The 25,623-nt window shown below is 30.5% G+C and overlaps 1 protein-coding gene across 2 annotated transcripts in view; it reads left to right on the top strand.

The window, feature by feature from the left end:
- LOC145319827 (cell adhesion molecule Dscam2-like) overlaps window positions 1-25,623 on the top strand; it is a 181,333-nt gene that overhangs the window by 68,151 nt on the left and 87,559 nt on the right. For both annotated transcript variants that reach the window (XM_080162204.1, XM_080162195.1), the window contains exons 22-35: window positions 2,882-2,973; window positions 3,691-3,731; window positions 4,322-4,392; window positions 4,772-4,854; window positions 13,681-13,764; window positions 13,936-13,984; window positions 14,206-14,276; window positions 14,488-14,557; window positions 14,838-14,920; window positions 15,339-15,421; window positions 16,053-16,159; window positions 19,850-19,939; window positions 22,186-22,244; window positions 22,797-22,928. In XM_080162204.1, coding sequence (XP_080018330.1) covers window positions 2,882-2,973; window positions 3,691-3,731; window positions 4,322-4,392; window positions 4,772-4,854; window positions 13,681-13,764; window positions 13,936-13,984; window positions 14,206-14,276; window positions 14,488-14,557; window positions 14,838-14,920; window positions 15,339-15,421; window positions 16,053-16,159; window positions 19,850-19,939; window positions 22,186-22,244; window positions 22,797-22,928 — 1,115 coding nt within the window. The remainder of the gene's footprint in view (window positions 1-2,881; window positions 2,974-3,690; window positions 3,732-4,321; window positions 4,393-4,771; window positions 4,855-13,680; window positions 13,765-13,935; window positions 13,985-14,205; window positions 14,277-14,487; window positions 14,558-14,837; window positions 14,921-15,338; window positions 15,422-16,052; window positions 16,160-19,849; window positions 19,940-22,185; window positions 22,245-22,796; window positions 22,929-25,623) is intronic.

Consider the following 25,623-nt stretch of genomic DNA (forward strand, 5'->3'; position numbering starts at 1 on the left):
GTTTGATATAAATTTTAATTACTGAATAGTTATTCATCGCAAATTTTAGGATCATTTTCTGATTCCGGGGCTAAAAAAGTGAAAATGATGTCCTTGTCAGTTCGCGGTTATAAGAAATTTGTTAAAACATAAACTACTTAAGTACTGAGAGTTGCATTCTTAGTAAAATATTGTTATTATCTTTAAACTACCTTTTGAAATTTAAGCTTGATATATTAAATTTTTAATACTCCAGAATGATGACCATTGAACAAAGCCTATATCAACATAGTTAGGTATACATATGTATACATATATGTATAGAAGAACAAAATTTGAGTATAAATATTTAATTTTTCCTATCTTTTCTCTTTGGCCGTCCATTTTCTTTCAAATACTTTTCATAATAGATTTATAACAAATGATCAACAATTTGTGCAAAAATATTTTTGGGTATTTTTAAATTTCAAAGCTTAAGTTGTTTTTAGATCCATTCTGGCAGTCACAGGTGCACCCAAAATCCAGGTGCTTAATCTTATACTAAATCAGATTCTGTATGCTTTTTGGCTCCAAACAGAAAGTATAATTAAAATTAAGCTTTTTTGCCTCAGAAAGACCGATAAAATTTGTACCTGGCACTAGAAGCAACTTAAAAATACACCAAAAATTAAAGTATTTTAGTGCCAACAGTTTATACAAATATAAACGCATGGACATACTATGGTACTACAAAATATTGTATATGTATGCATGTAGTACGTTTTATGAAGCTGGATGAATTATTTTTTTATTATAAGTATGTCAAGTGCACTATAGTTTGTTTGATACTTCATTTAACTTTAGTTTTGCATCATAATCTATCTAACATACAACTTACAAGGACAATTATTTCATTAATTGCGCAGCAATGTAGTATATGTTATAGAGCTAGAGTTTTAATTCTAAGTGTGTCAAGTGCACTATAGTTTGATACTTCATTTAACTTTAGTTTTGCATCATAATCTATTAAATAACAATTATATCCATTACTAGAGCAGAAATAATAATATGTAATTGATATGGTGTAAAATAGACATATTATTTCTTGTTTGTAATTATTTTAACGTCTTAAAGCTGTGTAAATATATTTTCCAATTTTAAGATTTATTTAAATTTTGTTAAAAATTTGTCATGTTAAAACTTAATATTGCCAAGTCTTGAAATGTTGTATTTATGTTTTTACACACAAGTTAATATTTTATCAAATATTAAAATCTTAATTTGAAAAGTGTTACAAGTGTGTTTCTAATTTTAAATATAACAATTTTACTTTTTAGTAGCGAAGCTACTCTGTAATTCTCTCCGGCCGGCCGTCAAACCGTAACTGTATGTGGGAAATATGATTTTCTTGGCTGATATTTAAGTTATAAGGAAGAGACTTCTTCTCGACCTTCGCATCATTATAATGCATGTTTAACTATGGCAGTTGGGCTGCTTCTTAGCAGGTATTTGGCTATTTTTATATTTTTCACATTTTAAAAATATGTATGTGAGAATGGTTAAAGGTTTGGTGATTGATTTTTGCCCCAATAAATCTGTTATTGATTTCAACAAATACTCCTTATATAAATATCCTTGTCCGTAATGTTATCCATGATTTTTTTGCTTTTTTACTTATGGATGTCATTATCCTTGTTAAAAAATTATTTAATATTTTTCAAAACTTAAATATATTCTTAACTGAACTTTTAAACCTTTCAATAAATCAATAGTTTTCGATCAATATTTTAAATTTTTAAACATCAATTTCAAACCATTCGCTTTTCAAAATTATAATACAGAATTAAGTTTTTAAAATATAAGCAAGCATTAATTTTGGTCTGAAGAACCATCAATTTAAACTTTAACTTTTCTCATTTTCTTTACTTAGACCAGAACAATACCAGGGTTGACAGTATAGTCTTTGAAGCGACGCTACTCTGTAATTTATTCTGTACGTTAGTATAAAGTGTAGAGGGATCGATACGGGAATATCAAGCCTCTAGCTCCTGCTTGGGGCTCAACCATGTGGTAGCATAATCACAATTTCTGCCCAACCTAAGCTGACTATAATAATCGTAAGCAAACCCAACTTACCCTAACCTAACATATCAAATGATTATCTTGAGAAATGATTGTAAATATTCCTGTGTAAAGTGAAAAGTAGTTTGTTCTCTGATACAGCACAGTGTCAATTTTTTCATATGAGATAAATTCAAGCGATCCGAAACTTTTTTGAAAAAGAATTCTGTTCTTTGTGCATTATATAGACACTAAATAGTTTTGACAACGCCGTCCCTAGAGGTAAATGTATCTAAAGCAATAGGATTTAACTTAATTCTAAAAAGAATTAAAAGTAATATCCTCACAGTTAACAGATAGGAGATAATTTTAAGACAATCCTATTACATTTTCACTCATATATAATATATATACTTATCTTATTATCTTGATCTTATTATCTTATTTCCTTCCTGAAAAATCTGACAATATTTTAATACTCTATAAGAAAATATAAAGAGAAAGTGATACACTTATCTTAGATCTTATTTTGGTGTATTTCTAAATCAAATTTTTCTAATTAAGTGCATGATTTTATAGTCTAACAGACTTTGACAGAAAGTAATAACTGTACATAATAATAATAATGAGTTGCGCCTGTTTGGGGCCAAGGTATTCCCTTTACTCTAACTATTTTTATCATGCATCTGACGTAACAGCTATGGGAACCATTTGCAATGTGTTTGATTATGATGTTCGATGTTACACCACAGTCGCAAAGTTTTAAAACTTTATAACAAGGGTACGCCAGTCTGTCTGTCTGTACGTCAAAGTCACCTACGTCCTCTGAAGCAAAAGGTAAAAGTAATATTGCTGAACCTGTAGTTGAAAAGAACCTGGATGAGGGAGAGTATACGTGTACTGCAACAAGTTCTGTGTCACATTACTCAAGAAATATCAATATCAAAGTTATAGGTAGAAATTTTATATTAAATATAATAAAGTAGGTGGATGTGTATGTGTCTAAATTGTGATAATTGTTCAGAGTAGGTTTTAGGCTATTTAATCATATGTTTTTATGTATGTATACTGCTACAAGTTATGTTCCACATTAGTCTAGAAATATCAATATCAAAGTTATAGGTAGGAACAGATCTATAGTATAGATGTAAATAAAAAAAATCTACCTCTCTTCCTTTTTCAATGACCTTATTCGTCTGCTACCAATTAGTTTTCTGCTACTTGACTGTGTTAATGAACACCACATTATTAGTTGAATTCCAATGACCCAATTAAAAGTCAGCACAATAATAGTGCGATGGGGAGATACAGTTATTTACTCCCTTTAGTGATTTACTCTAATTAGGTAGGAATTTTTCATCAAATATATAAAGCAGTCGAATGTGTGTATTGTGTATGTGTATATTGATATACCTAAAACGGGTGTAACTCTTGGCCTACATCTTTACTAAATCTTTATAGGTGCCCATTGTTGGTTTTAGGCTATTTAACATTAATGAATGATAAATACACATATTTTTATAAAAAATTAAGTTTGATTCTTCTTTGAAAATATCAATATAAAAGTTAAGTATTTATTTGGATGGCATTCTTTTACCCTTTAGAAGTAATAAAAAATGTCCTACATGTAATACATTTGCATAGATAATGATTAAATCATTTATTTTTTAGTCGCCCCCAAGATGGTTGGTTTCAGCTTTCAAACACTTGAGGTAATACACTTTTCACCCCCTTTTTACTTTATTTGCAAAGATACTCTATCATTTGTCTCTTTTTATGTGCGTTCTATATTTTATACCAAAACCATATATATTTAAAAGCATTCAACCAAGATCTCATTCAATTATTTTGAAAATCATTAAACATTAAAGTAGTTAAGTAAACAATTAAAATGTTAATGAAAATTTTCGTTTGCCTCTCTTATTTTCGAATAAAATCCTAACAATTCATTTTAATTTTTCTTGAACTAAGTTATAGAATTTTTTAAATTTGGTTCTATTTCTTATTTTGGACTATTATGTACTTGTTGGTTTAATATTTCATCAAATATACTGGTTAAATATACCATAGTATCAAATTATCTTAATTCTTGAAAGGGTAACTTTTATAATTACAAATATTTAGTAACGTAGCTACTCTATAATTAATGTTGGTTTTGGTATTCTAACTAAAATGGAATTTTCTTGGTTACTTTTTAAGATAGGTGTCCGATTTTTGTGTGTGGATTCCTTTAACTTCAAGGCATATTTAATTTATTTAATTATTTTAATTATGCAGTTATCATTGATGTAATTGATTTAAGGAGGGAATGAGAACAGTTGTGGCTTGCCAAGCTGTCGAGGGGGAGCTTCCCATACAGTTTCAATGGTATAGGTAAGCTTTAATTACCAGTATTTTAAATAGAATAGCTACCTTATAATTAGAGTTGGCCCGTATGACCTCTTAAAATTTTGAAATAAAGATTGCCTGTAATTAAAAGTAAATTTTAGTTTTATTTATTAGGTAAGATTTTTAAAAATTGGGTTGGCGACTTTTATCTATGGGTGATTTTTCTTTGGAGGGTGGTGGTACCCATGAGAAGCTTCACTGAAAATATCGTTTCAGCGGTTAGCTAGATACTTCGGTACAGACAGACAGAAACAAATCCTGTTAAAATGATATTTTCTACGCATTTAAATATGTCAAACTTAAGAACTGCATTAGTCTTCAAACCTTAACTATTTAATATAAATGCATATATTTTTTCATTCAGAAATTCTGAGTTATTGGAGGCGACAGATTCTATTTCTTTCCAGCAAGGACCTTACTCAAGCACCTTGTTTTTTAATCAACTTGGTAAGTATAGCCAGGGATACAGGGATAAGATAATGGATATAGAATATTAATTACTAACAAGGACCTTACTCTAGTACACTATTCTTTAATCAACTTGGTAAGTATAGCCAGGGATACAGGGATAAGATAATGGATATAGAATATTAATTACTAACAAGGACCTTACTCTAGTACTCTATTCTTTAATCAACTTGGTAAGTATAACCAGGGATACAGGGATAAGATAATGGATAGAGAATATTAATTACTAACAAGGACCTTACTCTAGTACTCTATTCTTTAATCAACTTGGTAAGTATAGCCAGGGATACAGGGATAAGATAATGGATATAGAATATTAATTACTAATAAGGACCTTACTCTAGTAAACTATTCTTTAATCAACTTGGTAAGTATAGCCAGGGATACAGAGATAAGATAATGGATATAGAATATTAATTACTAACAAGAACCTTACTCTAGTACTCTATTCTTTAATCAACTTGGTAAGTATAACCAGGGATACAGGGACAAGATAATGGATATAGAATATTAATTACTAACAAGGACCTTACTCTAGTACTCTATTCTTTAATCAACTTGGTAAGTATAGCCAGGGATACAGGGATAAGATAATGGATATAGAATATTAATTACTAACAAGGACCTTACTCTAGTACTCTATTCTTTAATCAACTTGGTAAGTATAGCCAGGGATACAGAGATAAGATAATGGATAGAGAATATTAATTACTAACAAGAACCTTACTCTAGTACTCTGTTCTTTAATCAACTTGGTAAATATAGCCAGGGATACAGGGATAAGATAATGGATAGAGAATATTAATTACTAACAAGAACCTTACTCTAGTACTCTATTCTTTAATCAACTTGGTAAGTATAGCCAGGGATACAGAGATAAGATAATGGATAGAGAATATTAATTACTAACAAGGACCTTACTCTAGTACTCTATTCTTTAATCAACTTGGTAAGTATAGCCAGGGATACAGGGATAAGATAATGGATATAGAATATTAATTACTAACAATGACCTTACTCTAGTACTCTATTCTTTAATCAACTTGGTAAGTATAGCCAGGATTACAGGGATAAGATAATGGATAGAGAATATTAATTACTAACAAGGACCTTACTCTAGTACTCTGTTCTTTAATCAACTTGGTAAATATAGCCAGGGATACAGGGATAAGATAATGGATAGAGAATATTAATTACTAACAAGGACCTTACTCTAGTACACTATTCTTTAATCAACTTGGTAAGTATAGCCAGGGATACAGGGATAAGATAATGGATAGAGAATATTAATTACTAACAAGGACCTTACTCTAGTACTCTATTCTTTAATCAACTTGGTAAGTATAACCAGGGATACAGGGATAAGATAATGGATATAGAATATTAATTACTAACAAGGACCTTACTCTAGTAAACTATTCTTTAATCAACTTGGTAAGTATAACCAGGGATACAGGGATAAGATAATGGATATAGAATATTAATTACTAACAAGGACCTTACTCTAGTACACTATTCTTTAATCAACTTGGTAAGTATAACCAGGGATACAGGGATAAGATAATGGATATAGAATATTAATTACTAACAAGGACCTTACTCTAGTACACTATTCTTTAATCAACTTGGTAAGTATAACCAGGGATACAGGGATAAGATAATGGATATAGAATATTAATTACTAACAAGGACCTTACTCTAGTACTCTATTCTTTAATCAACTTGGTAAGTATAGCCAGGGATACAGGGATAAGATAATGGATATAGAATATTAATTACTAACAAGAACCTTACTCTAGCACACTATTCTTTAATCAACTTGGTAAGTATAGCCAGGGATACAGAGATAAGATAATGGATATAGAATATTAATTACTAACAAGGACCTTACTCTAGTACACTATTCTTTAATCAACTTGGTAAGTATAACCAGGGATACAGGGATAAGATAATGGATATAGAATATCAATTACTAACAAGGACCTTACTCTAGTAAACTATTCTTTAATCAACTTGGTAAGTATAACCAGGGATACAGGGATAAGATAATGGATATAGAATATTAATTACTAACAAGGACCTTACTCTAGTACACTATTCTTTAATCAACTTGGTAAGTATAGCCAGGGATACAGGGATAAGATAATGGATATAGAATATTAATTACTAACAAGGACCTTACTCTAGTACACTATTCTTTAATCAACTTGGTAAGTATAACCAGGGATACAGGGATAAGATAATGGATATAGAATATTAATTACTAACAAGAACCTTACTCTAGTACACTATTCTTTAATCAACTTGGTAAGTATAGCCAGGGATACAGGGATAAGATAATGGATATAGAATATTAATTACTAACAAGGACCTTACTCTAGTACACTATTCTTTAATCAACTTGGTAAGTATAGCCAGGGATACAGGGATAAGATAATGGATATAGAATATTAATTACTAATAAGGACCTTACTCTAGTAAACTATTCTTTAATCAACTTGGTAAGTATAGCCAGGGATACAAAGATAAGATAATGGATATAGAATATTAATTACTAACAAGAACCTTACTCTAGTACTCTATTCTTTAATCAACTTGGTAAGTATAGCCAGGGATACAGGGATAAGATAATGGATATAGAATATTAATTACTAACAAGGACCTTACTCTAGTACTCTATTCTTTAATCAACTTGGTAAGTATAGCCAGGGATACAGAGATAAGATAATGGATAGAGAATATTAATTACTAACAAGAACCTTACTCTAGTACTCTGTTCTTTAATCAACTTGGTAAATATAGCCAGGGATACAGGGATAAGATAATGGATAGAGAATATTAATTACTAACAAGAACCTTACTCTAGTACTCTGTTCTTTAATCAACTTGGTAAGTATAGCCAGGGATACAGAGATAAGATAATGGATAGAGAATATTAATTACTAACAAGGACCTTACTCTAGTACTCTATTCTTTAATCAACTTGGTAAGTATAGCCAGGATTACAGGGATAAGATAATGGATAGAGAATATTAATTACTAACAAGGACCTTACTCTAGTACTCTGTTCTTTAATCAACTTGGTAAATATAGCCAGGGATACAGGGATAAGATAATGGATAGAGAATATTAATTACTAACAAGGACCTTACTCTAGTACACTATTCTTTAATCAACTTGGTAAGTATAGCCAGGGATACAGGGATAAGATAATGGATAGAGAATATTAATTACTAACAAGGACCTTACTCTAGTACTCTATTCTTTAATCAACTTGGTAAGTATAACCAGGGATACAGGGATAAGATAATGGATATAGAATATTAATTACTAACAAGGACCTTACTCTAGTAAACTATTCTTTAATCAACTTGGTAAGTATAACCAGGGATACAGGGATAAGATAATGGATATAGAATATTAATTACTAACAAGGACCTTACTCTAGTACACTATTCTTTAATCAACTTGGTAAGTATAGCCAGGGATACAGGGATAAGATAATGGATATAGAATATTAATTACTAACAAGGACCTTACTCTAGTACACTATTCTTTAATCAACTTGGTAAGTATAACCAGGGATACAGGGATAAGATAATGGATATAGAATATTAATTACTAACAAGAACCTTACTCTAGTACTCTATTCTTTAATCAACTTGGTAAGTATAGCCAAGGATACAGGGATAAGATAATGGATAGAGAATATTAATTACTAACAAGAACCTTACTCTAGCACACTATTCTTTAATCAACTTGGTAAGTATAGCCAGGGATACAGAGATAAGATAATGGATATAGAATATTAATTACTAACAAGGACCTTACTCTAGTACACTATTCTTTAATCAACTTGGTAAGTATAACCAGGGATACAGGGATAAGATAATGGATATAGAATATTAATTACTAACAAGGACCTTACTCTAGTAAACTATTCTTTAATCAACTTGGTAAGTATAACCAGGGATACAGGGATAAGATAATGGATATAGAATATTAATTACTAACAAGGACCTTACTCTAGTACACTATTCTTTAATCAACTTGGTAAGTATAGCCAGGGATACAGGGATAAGATAATGGATATAGAATATTAATTACTAACAAGGACCTTACTCTAGTACACTATTCTTTAATCAACTTGGTAAGTATAACCAGGGATACAGGGATAAGATAATGGATATAGAATATTAATTACTAACAAGGACCTTACTCTAGTACTCTATTCTTTAATCAACTTGGTAAGTATAGCCAGGGATACAGGGATAAGATAATGGATAGAGAATATTAATTACTAACAAGAACCTTACTCTAGTACACTATTCTTTAATCAACTTGGTAAGTATAACCAGGGATACAGGGATAAGATAATGGATAGAGAATATTAATTACTAACAAGGACCTTACTCTAGTACTCTATTCTTTAATCAACTTGGTAAGTATAGCCAGGGATACAGGGATAAGATAATGGATATAGAATATTAATTACTAACAATGACCTTACTCTAGTACTCTATTCTTTAATCAACTTGGTAAGTATAGCCAGGATTACAGGGATAAGATAATGGATATAGAATATTAATTACTAACAAGGACCTTACTCTAGTACTCTATTCTTTAATCAACTTGGTAAGTATAGCCAGGGATACAGGGATAAGATAATGGATAGAGAATATTAATTACTAACAAGGACCTTACTCTAGTACACTATTCTTTAATCAACTTGGTAAGTATAACCAGGGATACAGGGATAAGATAATGGATATAGAATATTAATTACTAACAAGGACCTTACTCTAGTACACTATTCTTTAATCAACTTGGTAAGTATAACCAGGGATACAGGGATAAGATAATGGATATAGAATATTAATTACTAACAAGGACCTTACTCTAGTACTCTATTCTTTAATCAACTTGGTAAGTATAGCCAGGGATACAGGGATAAGATAATGGATAGAGAATATTAATTACTAACAAGAACCTTACTCTAGTACACTATTCTTTAATCAACTTGGTAAGTATAGCCAGGGATACAGGGATAAGATAATGGATAGAGAATATTAATTACTAACAAGGACCTTACTCTAGTACACTATTCTTTAATCAACTTGGTAAGTATAGCCAGGGATACAGGGATAAGATAATGGATAGAGAATATTAATTACTAACAAGGACCTTACTCTAGTACACTATTCTTTAATCAACTTGGTAAGTATAGCCAGGGATACAGGGATAAGATAATGGATAGAGAATATTAATTACTAACAAGGACCTTACTCTAGTACACTATTCTTTAATCAACTTGGTAAGTATAACCAGGGATACAGGGATAAGATAATGGATATAGAATATTAATTACTAACAAGGACCTTACTCTAGTACTCTATTCTTTAATCAACTTGGTAAGTATAGCCAGGGATACAGGGATATGATAATGGATAGAGAATATTAATTACTAACAAGAACCTTACTCTAGTACACTATTCTTTAATCAACTTGGTAAGTATAGCCAGGGATACAGGGATAAGATAATGGATATAGAATATTAATTACTAACAAGGACCTTACTCTAGTACACTATTCTTTAATCAACTTGGTAAGTATAACCAGGGATACAGGGATAAGATAATGGATATAGAATATTAATTACTAACAAGGACCTTACTCTAGTACAATATTCTTTAATCAACTTGGTAAGTATAACCAGGGATACAGGGATAAGATAATGGATATAGAATATTAATTACTAACAAGGACCTTACTCTAGTACTCTATTCTTTAATCAACTTGGTAAGTATAGCCAGGGATACAGGGATAAGATAATGGATAGAGAATATTAATTACTAACAAGAACCTTACTCTAGTACACTATTCTTTAATCAACTTGGTAAGTATAGCCAGGGATACAGGGATAAGATAATGGATAGAGAATATTAATTACTAACAAGGACCTTACTCTAGTACACTATTCTTTAATCAACTTGGTAAGTATAGCCAGGGATACAGGGATAAGATAATGGATAGAGAATATTAATTACTAACAAGGACCTTACTCTAGTACACTATTCTTTAATCAACTTGGTAAGTATAGCCAGGGATACAGGGATAAGATAATGGATAGAGAATATTAATTACTAACAAGGACCTTACTCTAGTACACTATTCTTTAATCAACTTGGTAAGTATAGCCAGGGATACAGGGATAAGATAATGGAAAGAATATATAAATTACTCAAGTACCCCTTGTTGTGCTAACTTTGCAGGTTATCGTCAGTTATCGAATCGTATTATAGACAGCTTACCGCGGAAAGTAAAGTGAGAAATTTAGGAGCAATGTCTTTATTAAAAGCCAAAGGCCCAGGACAATAAAACAGGGTTTTATTTTTATAGTTTTATTTTTATTTGCATGGAAAAAAATTCTTTGATATGATACGATAAATGATTTTTTAGTATGGCTGAGAACCTGATCTATCCCAGCTCAAAGAATCGGATTCGAAGCTATGCTGAATAATAATATACCTGTTTTGCTTTTACTCAAAGTCTCTTATATTCAAGTACATAAGTAATACGAGAATATGCACTTAACATATACTTAAATGCATTATATCAAGATATAAAGAAAGATATACACGCTTTCTCTTAATGCAATAAAGACATATGGTTGAAAAGCCAAACTTTTTCTTTTGTAATTAGTTTCGAATAATTTGGTTTTGATTAAAAATTGTATGAGAAAAGTGATTTCCACAGTAGCTCCGAGTCTTGAAAATACTTAATTTAATTTAATTCCCTAAAAAATTATTTTTTACATTCAAATCAAATTGTCTACAATTACACCATAAATATATATTTCCAGTATAGCTTTGAACCCGATTAATGTACGCTAGATTAAAACCGTTGGTCAGTCATACTTAAAAAATATGTGTAAAATCGTATTACAGACTATTTCCCAAAATTATTAAAATAAAATAAAAAAATTAATACCAGTTTTGTTAACCCAGGCCTTCATACCATTAGGTCTAACAAAACTAGTTTTTATCTTACTTTTTTTTTCATTTGAATATTCCCGGAAAGATTTTTATTATACGATGCAATTAATAACTATTTATAATGTTGGAACATTGTCTACATATATTAATAACTAAAAGGACTTTTTAGTGCATTAATAAAATGTCTTAATTGTATAAAGTCATGTCGTGAATATTAAGATAGATGGATATATGTATTCAGCAAGAGAAATTGCATAGTTTATGCTGATATGATAAAACAAGGATGACAATATCCATAAATAATATTTCAAATATTGATTATTAATATTTAAGTTATATAAAAATGTAATTTTCTTTTCTAGTAAGAACCTATGGTGATATTGTTATAGTTATAAACATAAACATAAATTAGTCTTGTATCTGAAAACAAGGATGACAACATCTATAAGTAGCGAAGCTCAAAAATTATGAATGGATATACGAAAAAAATTTACTTTAGAGCAGTGTCATACAATAAACATTAAACTTGATAAAATAGGGAAATAACGAAACCTTTAAAATCACGCAACCTTTAAAATCACCTTAAAAATCTAGGAATCGATCTAGCACCGCAATTAATGGACAAATCTTAATGAAATCTTGATGGTATCAATGTATAGATTAGTTGGGTATATGTCATAGGAATCTTCCCTAAAAATTTCAGCTGTCTATCTTTAATAGGAACCGAGAAAATCACGTTTCCCCCAATTCATTAATTACGGACAGACGGACGGACATTCTGAATTATAGAGTAGCTTCGCTACTAAAAATAAGCTAGAATTAAACAAAAGGGACAGGACAATGGTAAAAAAGTTAAGCTACAACCCTTTTTTCCACACATTTTTAACCAAAATACCTTATTTATCACCGCTGTGAGGGGGGTTGATATTTCCCACTCTCCCTGGATTTATGCAATTTATTATATAAGAAAGTAGAAAGGAGTCAGGGAGGAAGGGGACATTGGGCTGTTTATAACTCCAGTCCACAAAGTTTCTCACTAACTTTGGGCTTTCCCCCTTCTCTTTTTCGGGAAAGAAAAATATGACGTAATTGGAACTTGTTCCGCAAAAGTTATACAAAATTGGGACAGTTTCGGTGACGTCGAATTTTATGTATCATCTTTGGGGATGTCCATCAATTTATCGTCCATTGCCATATCCCTGTAGATTCCTGCAAACGATTACAATTTGATATATTCTAAAATTGTTTAGAATTTAGAAAAAAATATAGGGTTGCACTTATCTGCGTGTGATGTCTTGAAAAAATATTCCTTTTGCATAATTTTATTTAAGCAAGAATATAAAGCTTACAAAGCACAGAAGCTTAAATCAATCATTAATATCATAGAACATACTCAATAATACTTAATTTATTGAGCTTACATGCTAAAAAGTTAAAATTTAATTAAACATTGATTTTATCAAAATTGTAATACAGACGAGCAATCATTCTTTTAAAACATAAGGAGCTAAGCTAAGAATCTTAAAATATGCTTTTAATAAACAACTATAATTTTAATAAACAACATTAATTCTTCTGTATATTAATACTATTGGCTGAAACGTTTGGATACCCAACTTAATATACAAACCAATCAAAGTATAATGAAAGTATCCATGAAAAAGTACCCAAAATTTAAAGCCACTTTATAAGAAACCGTTGATAAATCTTTAGGTACTGGTGTAATTAATACTACAATGTCCTAATTCTTTCTCTGCAGATATTCAAAAACTAGCAGTTATTGAATACTTGATTTTTATATTATTTGTAGATAGAAAACAGTCTGGTAACTACACGTGCAAAGCAAGCAACGATGCGGGAAGTGACTCTAGAAGTGCGCATTTGTCAGTCAATGGTATGTATTTATTTATAACTAATTATAACAAGAGGCCGTGATTCAGCAAATTAATTAATTTGAAATAAGTTAAAAATTTGAATATTTTAGTGGTGTAGAATTGTTTGTAAGAATCCTGGTCTGTTGTCCATGATTATAACCTTTAACCTTATAAAAAAAAATTCTTTTTAGTACCACCAGAATGGACTGAAAAGCCAGGAGAATCTGTACTAGCAGCAGTAGGAATGGATAATACTTAAATTGAGTAATAAAAAAAATAATTTAACTTAAAATAATCATCAACTTTCTCTAAAAAAAATCAAAAAGACAAATGAGTAAAGTGGTTTCTATTTGATAAAATCGAAAATAAAAAGAATAGCCAGAATAAATATGGAAGTTCTATAGATTTACTAATTTTTAATCATGTTCATCAAAACTTTAAAGTATTATGTCCTTTGGACCAGGTGATACACTTGTTGTTCCGTGTTCTGCGTTTGGTGTCCCACCTCCCTCCAGAACCTGGTATAAAACAGGTAAACACTTTTTACCGATTGTTATCAGCTGGATTAGAACCGGTTCTCAGCCATACTGAAAAATCATGTAGAGCATCGAATTACCGACAATTTTTCTTGAATATTAAAATAAAATCATAAAATTAATACCATTTTTGATTTAATTTTCATTGTAATATCTGCAAAAAGCTGTCTATAATACGATGCGATAAATAACTAATAAAAATTCTAGAAGTAGGAGGTAGCTTAACAGAGGTTGAGGAGTTTTCAAGAACTGGCTTTCTTGTTGAACATATTTTAACCAGGAAAGAAATTTTATAATTACATTAAGTATATAATTATAATATAATCATTAAATTTTATTTTTTTAATATGTTATTACTAACAACAAATAAGACCTATTTTTTCTTATATTAGGAAAATAGTGGTCCATGGAAGGTTAAGGTCATTTTAAGAAATATATTTTAAACAAAATAACTACACTTTTAAGCCATTATTTAACCTTTAAATTTGTCTATTAAAAGATCTATTAAAATCCACTATTAAACTAAACTGTAATTTTACTTTAAAATTCTTTTCCATCAGTTGGAATGGAAATTATACCTGCACTTTGGACAATGGAGTGGGTCGTAGCATCTCTACACAAGTGCAAATAGTTGTCAAAAGTAAGTTTTTGATTTGTTAATATAATAATATAGATTTGTTTCATAATTTTTTTTTTTGATAAAAAGCTATGAATTTTCTCAAAGCTTTTCCAAAGTTTCCCTTACATTTTCTTTCTGCACGTTGAACTGCCCTTGAAATAAGGGCTCGGGGGGCTCGGGGGGCTCGGTAGCCACACGTCAGCTGCTTGTAAGCCTCAGTGAAAGCGACCTTTTACAATTCTACCCCTTCCTCTATTCATCCATTAACCTATCCTTTTATCTATCCATCTATTTAATCATTGATTTATTTATTAATATATCCCTCCTATTTTCATCATATTTATTCATTTGTATATATATTTTTTGAAGAATTATTCATCTACCAACCCAAAAATATCTAAATAAACTTAAATTTAAAATCTGAATAAAATTGTTTTAGGTCCTCCAAGATTCAACACTGGAAACCTGGATGGTCCAACGGACACCAGGTTCAACTTCCAGAACACTCTAGAGAAACGTTCCAGGAAAAGATATTTAGAATCGATAATATTTATTCTCGTATTCAATCGAATCCGGTGGATAGAAACCGGTTCTCATCCACACGAAAAATTTATGTCTAGCATCGTATTATATCTAGCTTTCTACGAATATAAAAATGTACAATTATAAGATTAAAACAAGTTTTTTTTGCCCGTGCCTTCGGCACCTCGGGGCTAAAAAACTGGCTTTAATCTTATAATTGTACATTCTATATCCGCGGAAAGCCGTTTATAATTTGATGAAAGAAATAACTATTATATTTATTGCCTGTTTAAATAGTTCCAATAAGAATAACCTATTTGCCATCCTCTTTCGGTTGAAGTCTGTCATACATTTAATTTTTTAGATTTAAGGGAAGTTCGTGATAAAAATTTGCGTTAGTATGACAGTTGAGTATGTTGGTTTAGGTAGGTGTATCCACCCCCCTGACAATAAAATAACATCCTTCTTCTTGTTTTCTGTATTAAACCCCCCTAAAGATCGCATTACCCTACACCTCCCTCGATTTTAGTTACAGGGGGTTTTAAAATTTTCAGCACCCTGTCAAAAAAGTAGCGTTTAAAAAGTAATTATTTTTTCTATTCAATCTATTAATGAATATCTATGGTGTCCTAGGCGAGGGGACCGGGTCAGCCTGGAGTGTGAGGCACATGGAGATCCTGTTATTAAGTATACCTGGAACAAAAATGGCATGGACCTAGAACAGAATATTCTCAAAAAGTAAGTGATAATTTTATTTGACATTTGTTTGAACGGTACAAGTAAAATTGAAATGTTACCTTCTGCTGTTATGTCAGACGGTTGATATCTAATTTAAAGGTAGAATATTTTGGTTTCTTAACAGATGTAACTCTAAGTTAAGATTGTTCTATACTAAGTCATTGTAATTAAATATTATACTGTTATATGTTAAGTAGTGGGAAAAAAGCTGCATTTTATTTATAAATATCTTTTCTTTCCCAAATATTTTTAAAAATCAGAATAGACCAATTATTTTGAGTGGGGGGTGGGGGGTTTGTCAGATTATTGTATCAGATTTTTGTTGAAAAAGTAATTTTAATTCATTATAAGTATATTTAGTACCATTTGATTAATCTACATCAGCCATATTTAAAATATGCAGAAACTTTTTGAAACTGAAAGAAATATAGCTTTAATAGCCAATTTCAATAAATGCACAAATCTAAATCTTTAATTTGTATTTCAGTATTTGCCAAACCTATTTTAAAGTAATTTTAAAGACAAACATTTTTTATTCTTGTACGAGATAGTTATATATTTTTAATGTTTGTCCTATATAATGTTGAAACAAAATAGAAACTTTTCCACTGCCGCTCAGAGATCAATGGATTGATAAATTTGACATAAATTTTAGTATTTTTAGCCTCTATGAGTTATTATTTTATTCTTATTTATCCTGTTTAAATGTTTAACATTTTGTAATTAAAGTAAAACAATAGAGAGGGAGGAGGTTAAATAACTGTAGACACTTTGTCGACTTTAATTTGCTCTTTGAATATCAGCCAATAGCGTCCCAAATATTACCACAGCCAAGTCCCTTCAAATGGTCAGAAAGCACTTTGCAGGCAGACGGAAAAAGTCCCCAAAACTGAATCCAGGTAGTTATCTGGATCATATATCTATACTTATACATTTATTGCAAGATTCACTGTAACAGAATTAAAACACAATTATCCATTAATGGGACCCACTATTGAAGCATTTTTCTTATAAGTATCAAAACTTTGGTAAAATAATTTAAAGAAATATTTTGACCCTATAAAAATTAATTTACGTTTCCATTTATCTCTGAACTGCAGCAAGATAATCTATACTTGTGCAAAATTTGGTGTGTTATCCCTTCCACTAAATGCATCCTCTTATAAAAAATCGGAAATTTTACTAATGCATAATTCACCAAATTAATGATTTTAGGCATACAGCACTTGTAGCTGCTACCCTAGCATCTAGAGAAATTCGCCTAAAATATTAATCCCATACCCATAAATAAAATAGTCTGAAACCTTCTCAAGACTTATGTGGAGCTCCTTAAAATGGAGAACTCGGTTAAATGAATACCGAAATATTATTAAACAGACAGAAAAATTCTGTCTACTTTATATAAAGGGATTGTGCCTTTTTCGCGAACACAGAAATGTGAATATGCGGAAGTGATAGCATACCGCTCAATTTTTAAGATATTGAGCACACCAAACTATACTTTATCTATTAGAATTGATTGCGAAAAGCAAAGCTTTTCTACAATTTTAACATATCCATTCATAACAAATATTGCACAGGACAATGTAGTTGCTTCGCCTCTACACTCTAGAGGAGGCAAGGAAAGGTCATGACAGTTTTGTATGACGATACTGTACAATAGTATATGCTTAGTATTTGTTTTTTTTTTACTTCTAAACAATATTCAATACTAATATAGTTTGACATTTGCTTTGATCTTATTCTGTTGAACTTTGCATGAATTATGGATGTTGTCATCCTTGTTTAAGATATTAAGGACACCAAAACTCTATAATTTATCTTTTATTATTGATTGTTCAAATAAATGTATAAAAGTATAGATGTATAACCCAGACAATTACCTCGCCCAAGTGGTGGGGGCCTTTTTCTTCTGCCAGCAAATTCATTTCTGCTCTTTTGTAGCAAACTGGCTATGTTATATTTCCAAAACTATTGGCTTATATTCAAAGACCCAATTTAAATTCGGCACAGGGTCCCCACCCTGTGGGTAGAGTTACATGTAGCTCGTGCCCCCTCTATTCTTTTACCTTAATAGTGTTCCAATATTTATTTAGAATCAAAGTTTGTGATAGCATTGGTTACAAAACTATCTTTGTCACGTCCTAGTTTCACCAGTGCTGTGTCATCACTGCCGCTTACTTCTTCATATTCGCCAAAAGACCCAATAGCAATTAAATTGGAGAATATGTGTGCGAGGCTACTGTCTCCATGACACTTTAACGTCAGATTAAATATTTCCTTTTCTGTCTAAACACCCATGGTATCAAATAGAGTAACAATCAACAGACAACAAAACTTTTATTTGCACGACATTTTAATAAAAGTTCTAAATGCCGATGGTACAGGTAACTCATTACCATGCACATTTATATGGGACAAGGCAATCCTCCCCTATCCACGCTTACCATTAATGGAACGTACCTGACATAGCAGCAGTATTTAACATATTTAACATCTCTTGTTGTACTCAATGTGTTCAAGGCTCGAACCCTACACCCAATGGGAAGTAATAATAATCTGCGGTTCTTATAAATTGGAAATGCGATACATTTTGCAGAAGTGATAAAGCTTTGCCTTAGCAACAATGATCTCTGGAATATGGGGATATAAGATTAAGATAGATTACACTTCAACTCCTTCAAATTGTATTTAGCTACTAATGTTTATTTCTTATTTTAGATAAACTGGTAAAATAGCCTAAAACCAATATATTTCATTTTTTTCTTTAAAAGGTTACAAATTCAGTAACCTAAGAATTTTCTATTTTCTATTACATAATTGTGAATCCTTCCTGCCTCAAACCTGACCAATAAATTATTGGCCACAAAACATAACCCTTTATTCCTGTGTGAACTAAAGCAAAATAAGATATAAATATGTAACACGTATGTCCTAGATTTTTACACAATATTTACCATAACATGAATATTTTCAAACTTACCTACATCATGGATATAGGGATGAGACAATAGACTATAAATTTATATCTTACTTCATTCATTTAACATGAAATTCTAGCAGTTTAGCTATTAATTTAGAGAGAAATAAGGGTTGTAGATTTATTTGATTTGTATTTTCCTCCAGTATACTTTAATAACATTTCAAAAAACGTGCCCTAACTTTTGTGATTTTTAAAAATGTTTTGATTTGATTTTAAGGTACTAAAACGCAACTAAAAAGGAAGAAAATTGCCACTATGAACAAAAAGAGTAAGATCTTTAATTTGACACCTTACTTTTTAAATTTTGTTGAGTAATTATTGAAAAAATCTAATATTTTGTTGAAGCCCGGAGAATCAAAACTTTAAACTTTGGGGGCTCGTAACGAATTGGGTGAACCCAGTAAAAGTGTCGGACTGATTATGACGTAAAAAAAATAATTAGCCAATGATAGGCCACTATAAATTTTACCATTGGTCAATAATTGCCTCTCATTGGCTAATTTTTATTTTTACGTCATAATCAGTCCGACACTATTACTGGGTTCGAATTGGGTTAAACAAAAAGCACAAAAGTTAGGACATGTTCTTTTGTATTTTGTTTTATTTGGTGTTAGACTTGTAACAAGAAAAATTACTTTTTATGTTTCATTTTTGTTATAAATTACGTAACACATACTTGAAATATCCAACATTTTATTTACTTTTAGGGATTTGAGTATTGTTGGAAAAATTGGAAGTGAGGCTGGCAGCATTCTTAATATTAATATGGTGGAACCTTACCATGCGGGGCTATACAAGTAAGATATATTTATTATCATTATTATTATAGCTTTACTACTTATGTATATAACTATTCTTGATATAACAAGTAAGAATACAACCATAATATTCTCAATATTAATATGGTGGAACCTTACCATGCGGGGCTATACAAGTAAGATATATTTATTATTATTATTATTATAGCTTTACTACTTATGTATATAACTATTCTTGATATAACAAGTAAGAATACAACCATAATATTCTCAATATTAATATGGTGGAACCTTACCATGCGGGGCTATACAAGTAAGATATATTTATTATTATTTTTATTATAGCTGTACTACTTACGTATATAACTATTCTTGATATAACAAGTAAGAATACAACTATAGAGTATACAGTAGTATAGTATACAGGATACAATTTTTTTGTATTAAAAACTGTGAATTTTAAAGCATTTAATTGAATTTTATTTGTTAAAAATGCCAGTCATAACCTAATATTGAAATTTTAAATGGACAATAAAAAATAAAACCTTTTATCTCAGGAATAACAAACTAACATAAAAGATAAACATGTCTAAATATGTCTGTTACACAAAATTCTAAAATTACAATATTTTTGGTATAAAAGTATTATTTTTGAGAAAAAAACAAGATTTAATAAAAAGCTTTATTAAAAAAGTTTACGTCTTATTCTTCCATCTGGATTAACCTTGGATATCCACTTAGGGATAGTTATAATGAAATAAAATAAAAGTTTATTTTAATACCTAATAGTAATATGTTTGTTAAGTGGTAAATAATATATTTTTACATATTAGACAATCTTGTATACTAAAGTAGCAACAGGATATCTAGTTTTATGTCTATGCGCTTGTGTGTCTATACTGAAAAATTTTACTAACCGCTAGACCGGTAATGGTTCCAGAAATTTTGATTTCTATGTTGAATCTTCACCTTCAGAAAAAAAAACTTCGAAAAAAATCATTACCATTTATTCTATTTCTACATTTGGACGGAGGGCCATAATGACTTACCCAATTTATAGAATAGTTGTTCTTGGTACTTTTTGTGGGACATTTTCACTCATGGTGCCTCAGAAAATAGAAAAACCCTCGACTACAGCAAAGTTTTATTCTCGTTGAAGGTTCAAAACTGTCATTTACGGACTTCTTTAGCCATTTACCATTAAAGAGATCTTATCAACTTTTCACTTCTTTCTATTTTACAGAATATTTATTCCTCCAGCTGATAAATCCATATTGTATGTTATGGTAAATCAATAAAGTTTACTTCATTTTTATGTCTACCAACTTTGCTTTATTGCAAACCCCTTTTAGAATTGTTGTTATTTATTGTAGCCAAGATACTCTTTAATAATGGATAATCTGTACGTCCATCACTCCAATAAGTGAATGGACAACCAAGAAAACGTATATCCCCAAATACCGTTGTCTATCCAAGAGATCTATAGTATAGATGTGTATACAGAAAACTACCTCCCTTCCTTTTTCAAAGACCTTTTTCGTTTGCTTCTAAAATATTTTCTGCTAAGTGGCTGTGTTAATATAAGCGACACCATTAGTTGATTTTCAATGACCCAATAGAAAGGTTGCACAAGACGGTTGCGATTGGGAGATACAGTCATTTAGCCCTTTCTCTCTCTAGTGTTTTACTTTAATGTCTATCCGAAAAACAAAATTGCCCGTCCATTACATTAAAATTTCTGGTGAAAAAGTTTGGATGCTGATAGTTTGTTTCAAAAGTTTCTAAAAGGATAAGATAAACAGCTTAATATCTCCTTACTCCCTACTCATCCCTCACTGGGTCATCCATTGTTTTTTTTACAATTTGAAATTAGCAAAGCGGTTAATATTTGAGGAATTGTTATATTGACTTTTTTCTAACTTTGAGTATAACCATTTTGTATTTTTAATAACGGAGCTACTCTCCGTTCGTTAGTCAGACTGTCAGTAACGCTCTGAGGAAAATATAATGTTCTCAGTTGCTATCTAAAATATTAAGCTGAAATTTTTGGGTGAAAATTCCCAGGACAAAGTAGCATCCAGTATCTATTTATTTGGTTGGTATGTCAATCGTGCATTAAAGGTCAAATTTATTTTTAATGAAGGTTTTGTAATCTTTTATGATTTGAGGAATATTTTTCTTTTTTTATGACAACTGAACATCTCAATAACTTACTTTGTCCATCTATGATTTTATTGTTTTTCTAGATGTTTTCACATTAAAAATAATCGTATTTTTATTTTAAGGTGTGAAGCAATGAATGAATATGGACATGATATCCTTACCTATCATCTAGTAGTTGTAGGTTAGTTCATAATCATTTTTCGGATTAACAAGGACAGTTATGTCAATAATAAGCGATTCGATAACAAAGAACATCAAGTTTATACATAAAAAAAAAGTAACCGAAATTGAGTGAGGTGTGAGGTTTAGAGGACATGTAGATAGGTGCAGGAGGTGAACATCTAGAGTAGTGGATACAACCCTCTTCTGCAAGCTTCTACTTTTGTAATAATAATACACAAAAACTCATATCGTATCGTTTTATAGACAGCTTTCCATGGATAATGATTATTATTTTATTATTCGTCGAAAATTGTCTGTAATAAGATGCTTCACTTTATTTTTTGGTCCTAATTCAGCGGGTATCAATCAGGTTCTAAACCATACAGGAATAGTTATTTCTCGCATCGTATTATAAACGGCTTTTAATCTTATGATTGTACATTTCTATATTCGTAGAAAGCTGGATATAATACGATGCTAGACATAGTTTTTTCGTACGGATGAGAACCGGTTTCTATCCACCGGATTCGAATGAATACGAGAAAATAAATTAAGCATTTAATTTTTTTAGACATCCCAAGTGCGGTGTATAATGTGACAGTATCTGAGATAACCAGCAGACAGGCACACATCCAGTGGAGTCCACCCAACTCTGGCAATTCTCCTGTACTACACTATACTGTTCATACCACTCTTATGTCAGGTAAATTACATTAAACTTTTGCCTATAATATTAAAAGTTTTACGTTCTGATTATGAATGGAATTTTATGTTCTATCCTAATATCGGTAGACTTAGACAATAGGAGATTTAATTTCACGAGAATCTAGAGGCTATGTTTATTAGGGAAATAATCATAATAATAGCCTAAAACTATCTTAAGAATTTGATTTAGAAATTAACTTGTTTAAAAATTTCCTGAGAGCTATATGAAGCTTCTTATTATGGAAAATGCAGTCGGTATAGTGGATAGCCAGAACTGTGTAAAATACTAACTGTTACGCCCATAGAGGCCTCTGGGGGCATTCCACATTTAAATGAAGAGGGGTGGTGTTTGATTCTTTATTTTCAATTTCAAAAGAAAACGTATATATACATTGGTGGGGGTGGTGTGGATTTTTTCAAGGGAGAAAAAAAAGTTACAAACCTTTCCTGCATCTATGTGTATAGGAATATTCACATTAAAATAGAAACATATCGGTTCATCGGATATAGAGATCCTTTTCTACAGACAGACACACATCCTGTTACTTTATAAAATTTGATATTTCGTAATAAATCAGGGGGGAAATAAAGATGTTTATGTAATTATATAAACTAATAGCCCACTCATTCTAGTAATTATTTTGGCTCACATTACACAATATGATTAAATACTAGATCTATATAATTCAAACTTAAGCTTCCTTGCACAGGGTTTGTTCTTGGGATCAAGGGATAAGTAGTTGATTCGTTGAACCATCAAATGACATTTTAGTGATTTATTGACAATAAATGTCGTGGTTTTGCATATTGATATTTTTCAATATAGAATACTAGCGGCTGCGCCCCTAGCATCTAGGGCTCCTTATTCATAGGGAATAGAAAAAAAGCTTAAAACCACCCAAAGACCTAAATCTGGAAATGAAATAGCCTAAAACCATCAATAGACCAAGGTGAAGCTTACCTAAAATAGAGAACTCAATCAGTTCAGTAGTCATTGAGATCTTAAGCTTCAGACAAAAAAAGCTTACTACTTTATATTATAGGATGGTAAGTTAGTTATATTTGTAAAATCCTGAACTTGATTTCCCATTACCATAATTTTTTCTTAATCCATGATTTTGGAGATTTCTTTAATGGTTATGAACCTATTACCCCAACCCGACTTATAAATACGATTCTTACCATAGAATGGTACATTTGTTTTCAAAAACTATTCATGGAATAATAATGTATATTAAGAGATATAAGTTTTCCGAAATTGTAATGTAGGGAGTAGATTTGAAATCTGCATCAAATTTTAAGGATTTTTTATAAAATTCGTTTTTTGTATAATCCTTTATCTAAAAGCGGAAATACAAATTAAGTTAATTAATTTTGGCATCTGTGATTGGTGGATTTAAAAAATCTGCGCTCTGATTGGATGTCGTACATCATTCAACCAATTAGAGCGCAGGTAGTTTAAAATCCACCTATCCTATTGGTCAAAATTAATTAACTTAAAATGTATTTTCGCTTTTAGATAAAGAATTTTACAAAAAACGAATTTTATAAAAAATCCTTAAAATTTGATGCAGATTTCAAATCTACTCCCTACATTAAAATTCCGGAAAACTTATATCTCTTAATGTATATAGGAAAATACTTATTTCATTTCAGGGATAGTACAATTGATGATCACAAAAAGTCTAATGAGCAAAATTATGGGTTGAGTTGATTTAATTTGAAAAGATAGGAAAGTTGGAAATAAACTAAATTCCATTTCTACGTAAAAAAAAACTTATCGGGGACTTTTTAACGATATTCTAGAAGTGTTACGTAAAAAAGACATATACTATAGGATTCTCTGCTCCTATAAATTATGAAATCTATAAAACTATAAAAGAAGATGATTTTGTTTTATAAAAAAAAATGTTCTCCCTCCTTACTTTTGTGCCAGCCAACTAATAATACCCTATTATGAGGGAGACATAAGGATTTGGGGGATTTAATATAATAGCTTATTTAATGATTTATAATTACATTCATTTAATTTAGATAGAATATACTATTATGTTGATTAAAACCAATAAAATTTCAAAATATTCTCAAAAAAAAAAAATTATGAGAAATAGAAAATTACATTTTCATTTTTTATGGAGATACGGAAAGTGTCATGTGTGACGTCTTTTTTAGGAGTTTTCCCCATTTCTTCTCTCATCCTTCCTTTTTAGACGTATTTTTATGACGTCACACATAACTCTTTCCGTATCTTCATTTTATATTCTTCTTTTGAGAAAAATGTTTTAGTGCCGGACCAACGTACTTATGGAAAATTCCCTGTGTATTGAGTAGCTACGCTGCTAATATGTTTGATTGTATGACCTATCCAACTTTTCAATGCCTGAATGCAGGGGCGTCCAAGCTTTTTTTTTTTTGGGGGGGGGGGTAAAACTTTTTTAATGGGGGGAGGAACTTTGGTTTTTTTTTGTGGGGGGGATAAAATTTTATTAAATATTTAGTATTAAAAATGCGCGCGAAGCCCGCAAAAAAATTTTTGTTAGAGATTTTTTATTTTCCTAAATGGTTGGGGGTAAATTTTAAATGGGAGGGGGGGGTATAATGAAAAAAAATTTGGGGGTGACTACGTAACCCCCAATTTCGTTTGGGGGGGGGGTAATCCCCACTTTACCCCCCCCCCCCCTTCCTTGGACGTC

The sequence above is a fragment of the Acartia tonsa genome, chromosome 1, assembly GCF_053477335.1.
Source record: "Acartia tonsa isolate MP-2025a chromosome 1, ASM5347733v1, whole genome shotgun sequence".
Taxonomy (NCBI): Eukaryota; Metazoa; Arthropoda; class Copepoda; order Calanoida; family Acartiidae; genus Acartia; species Acartia tonsa.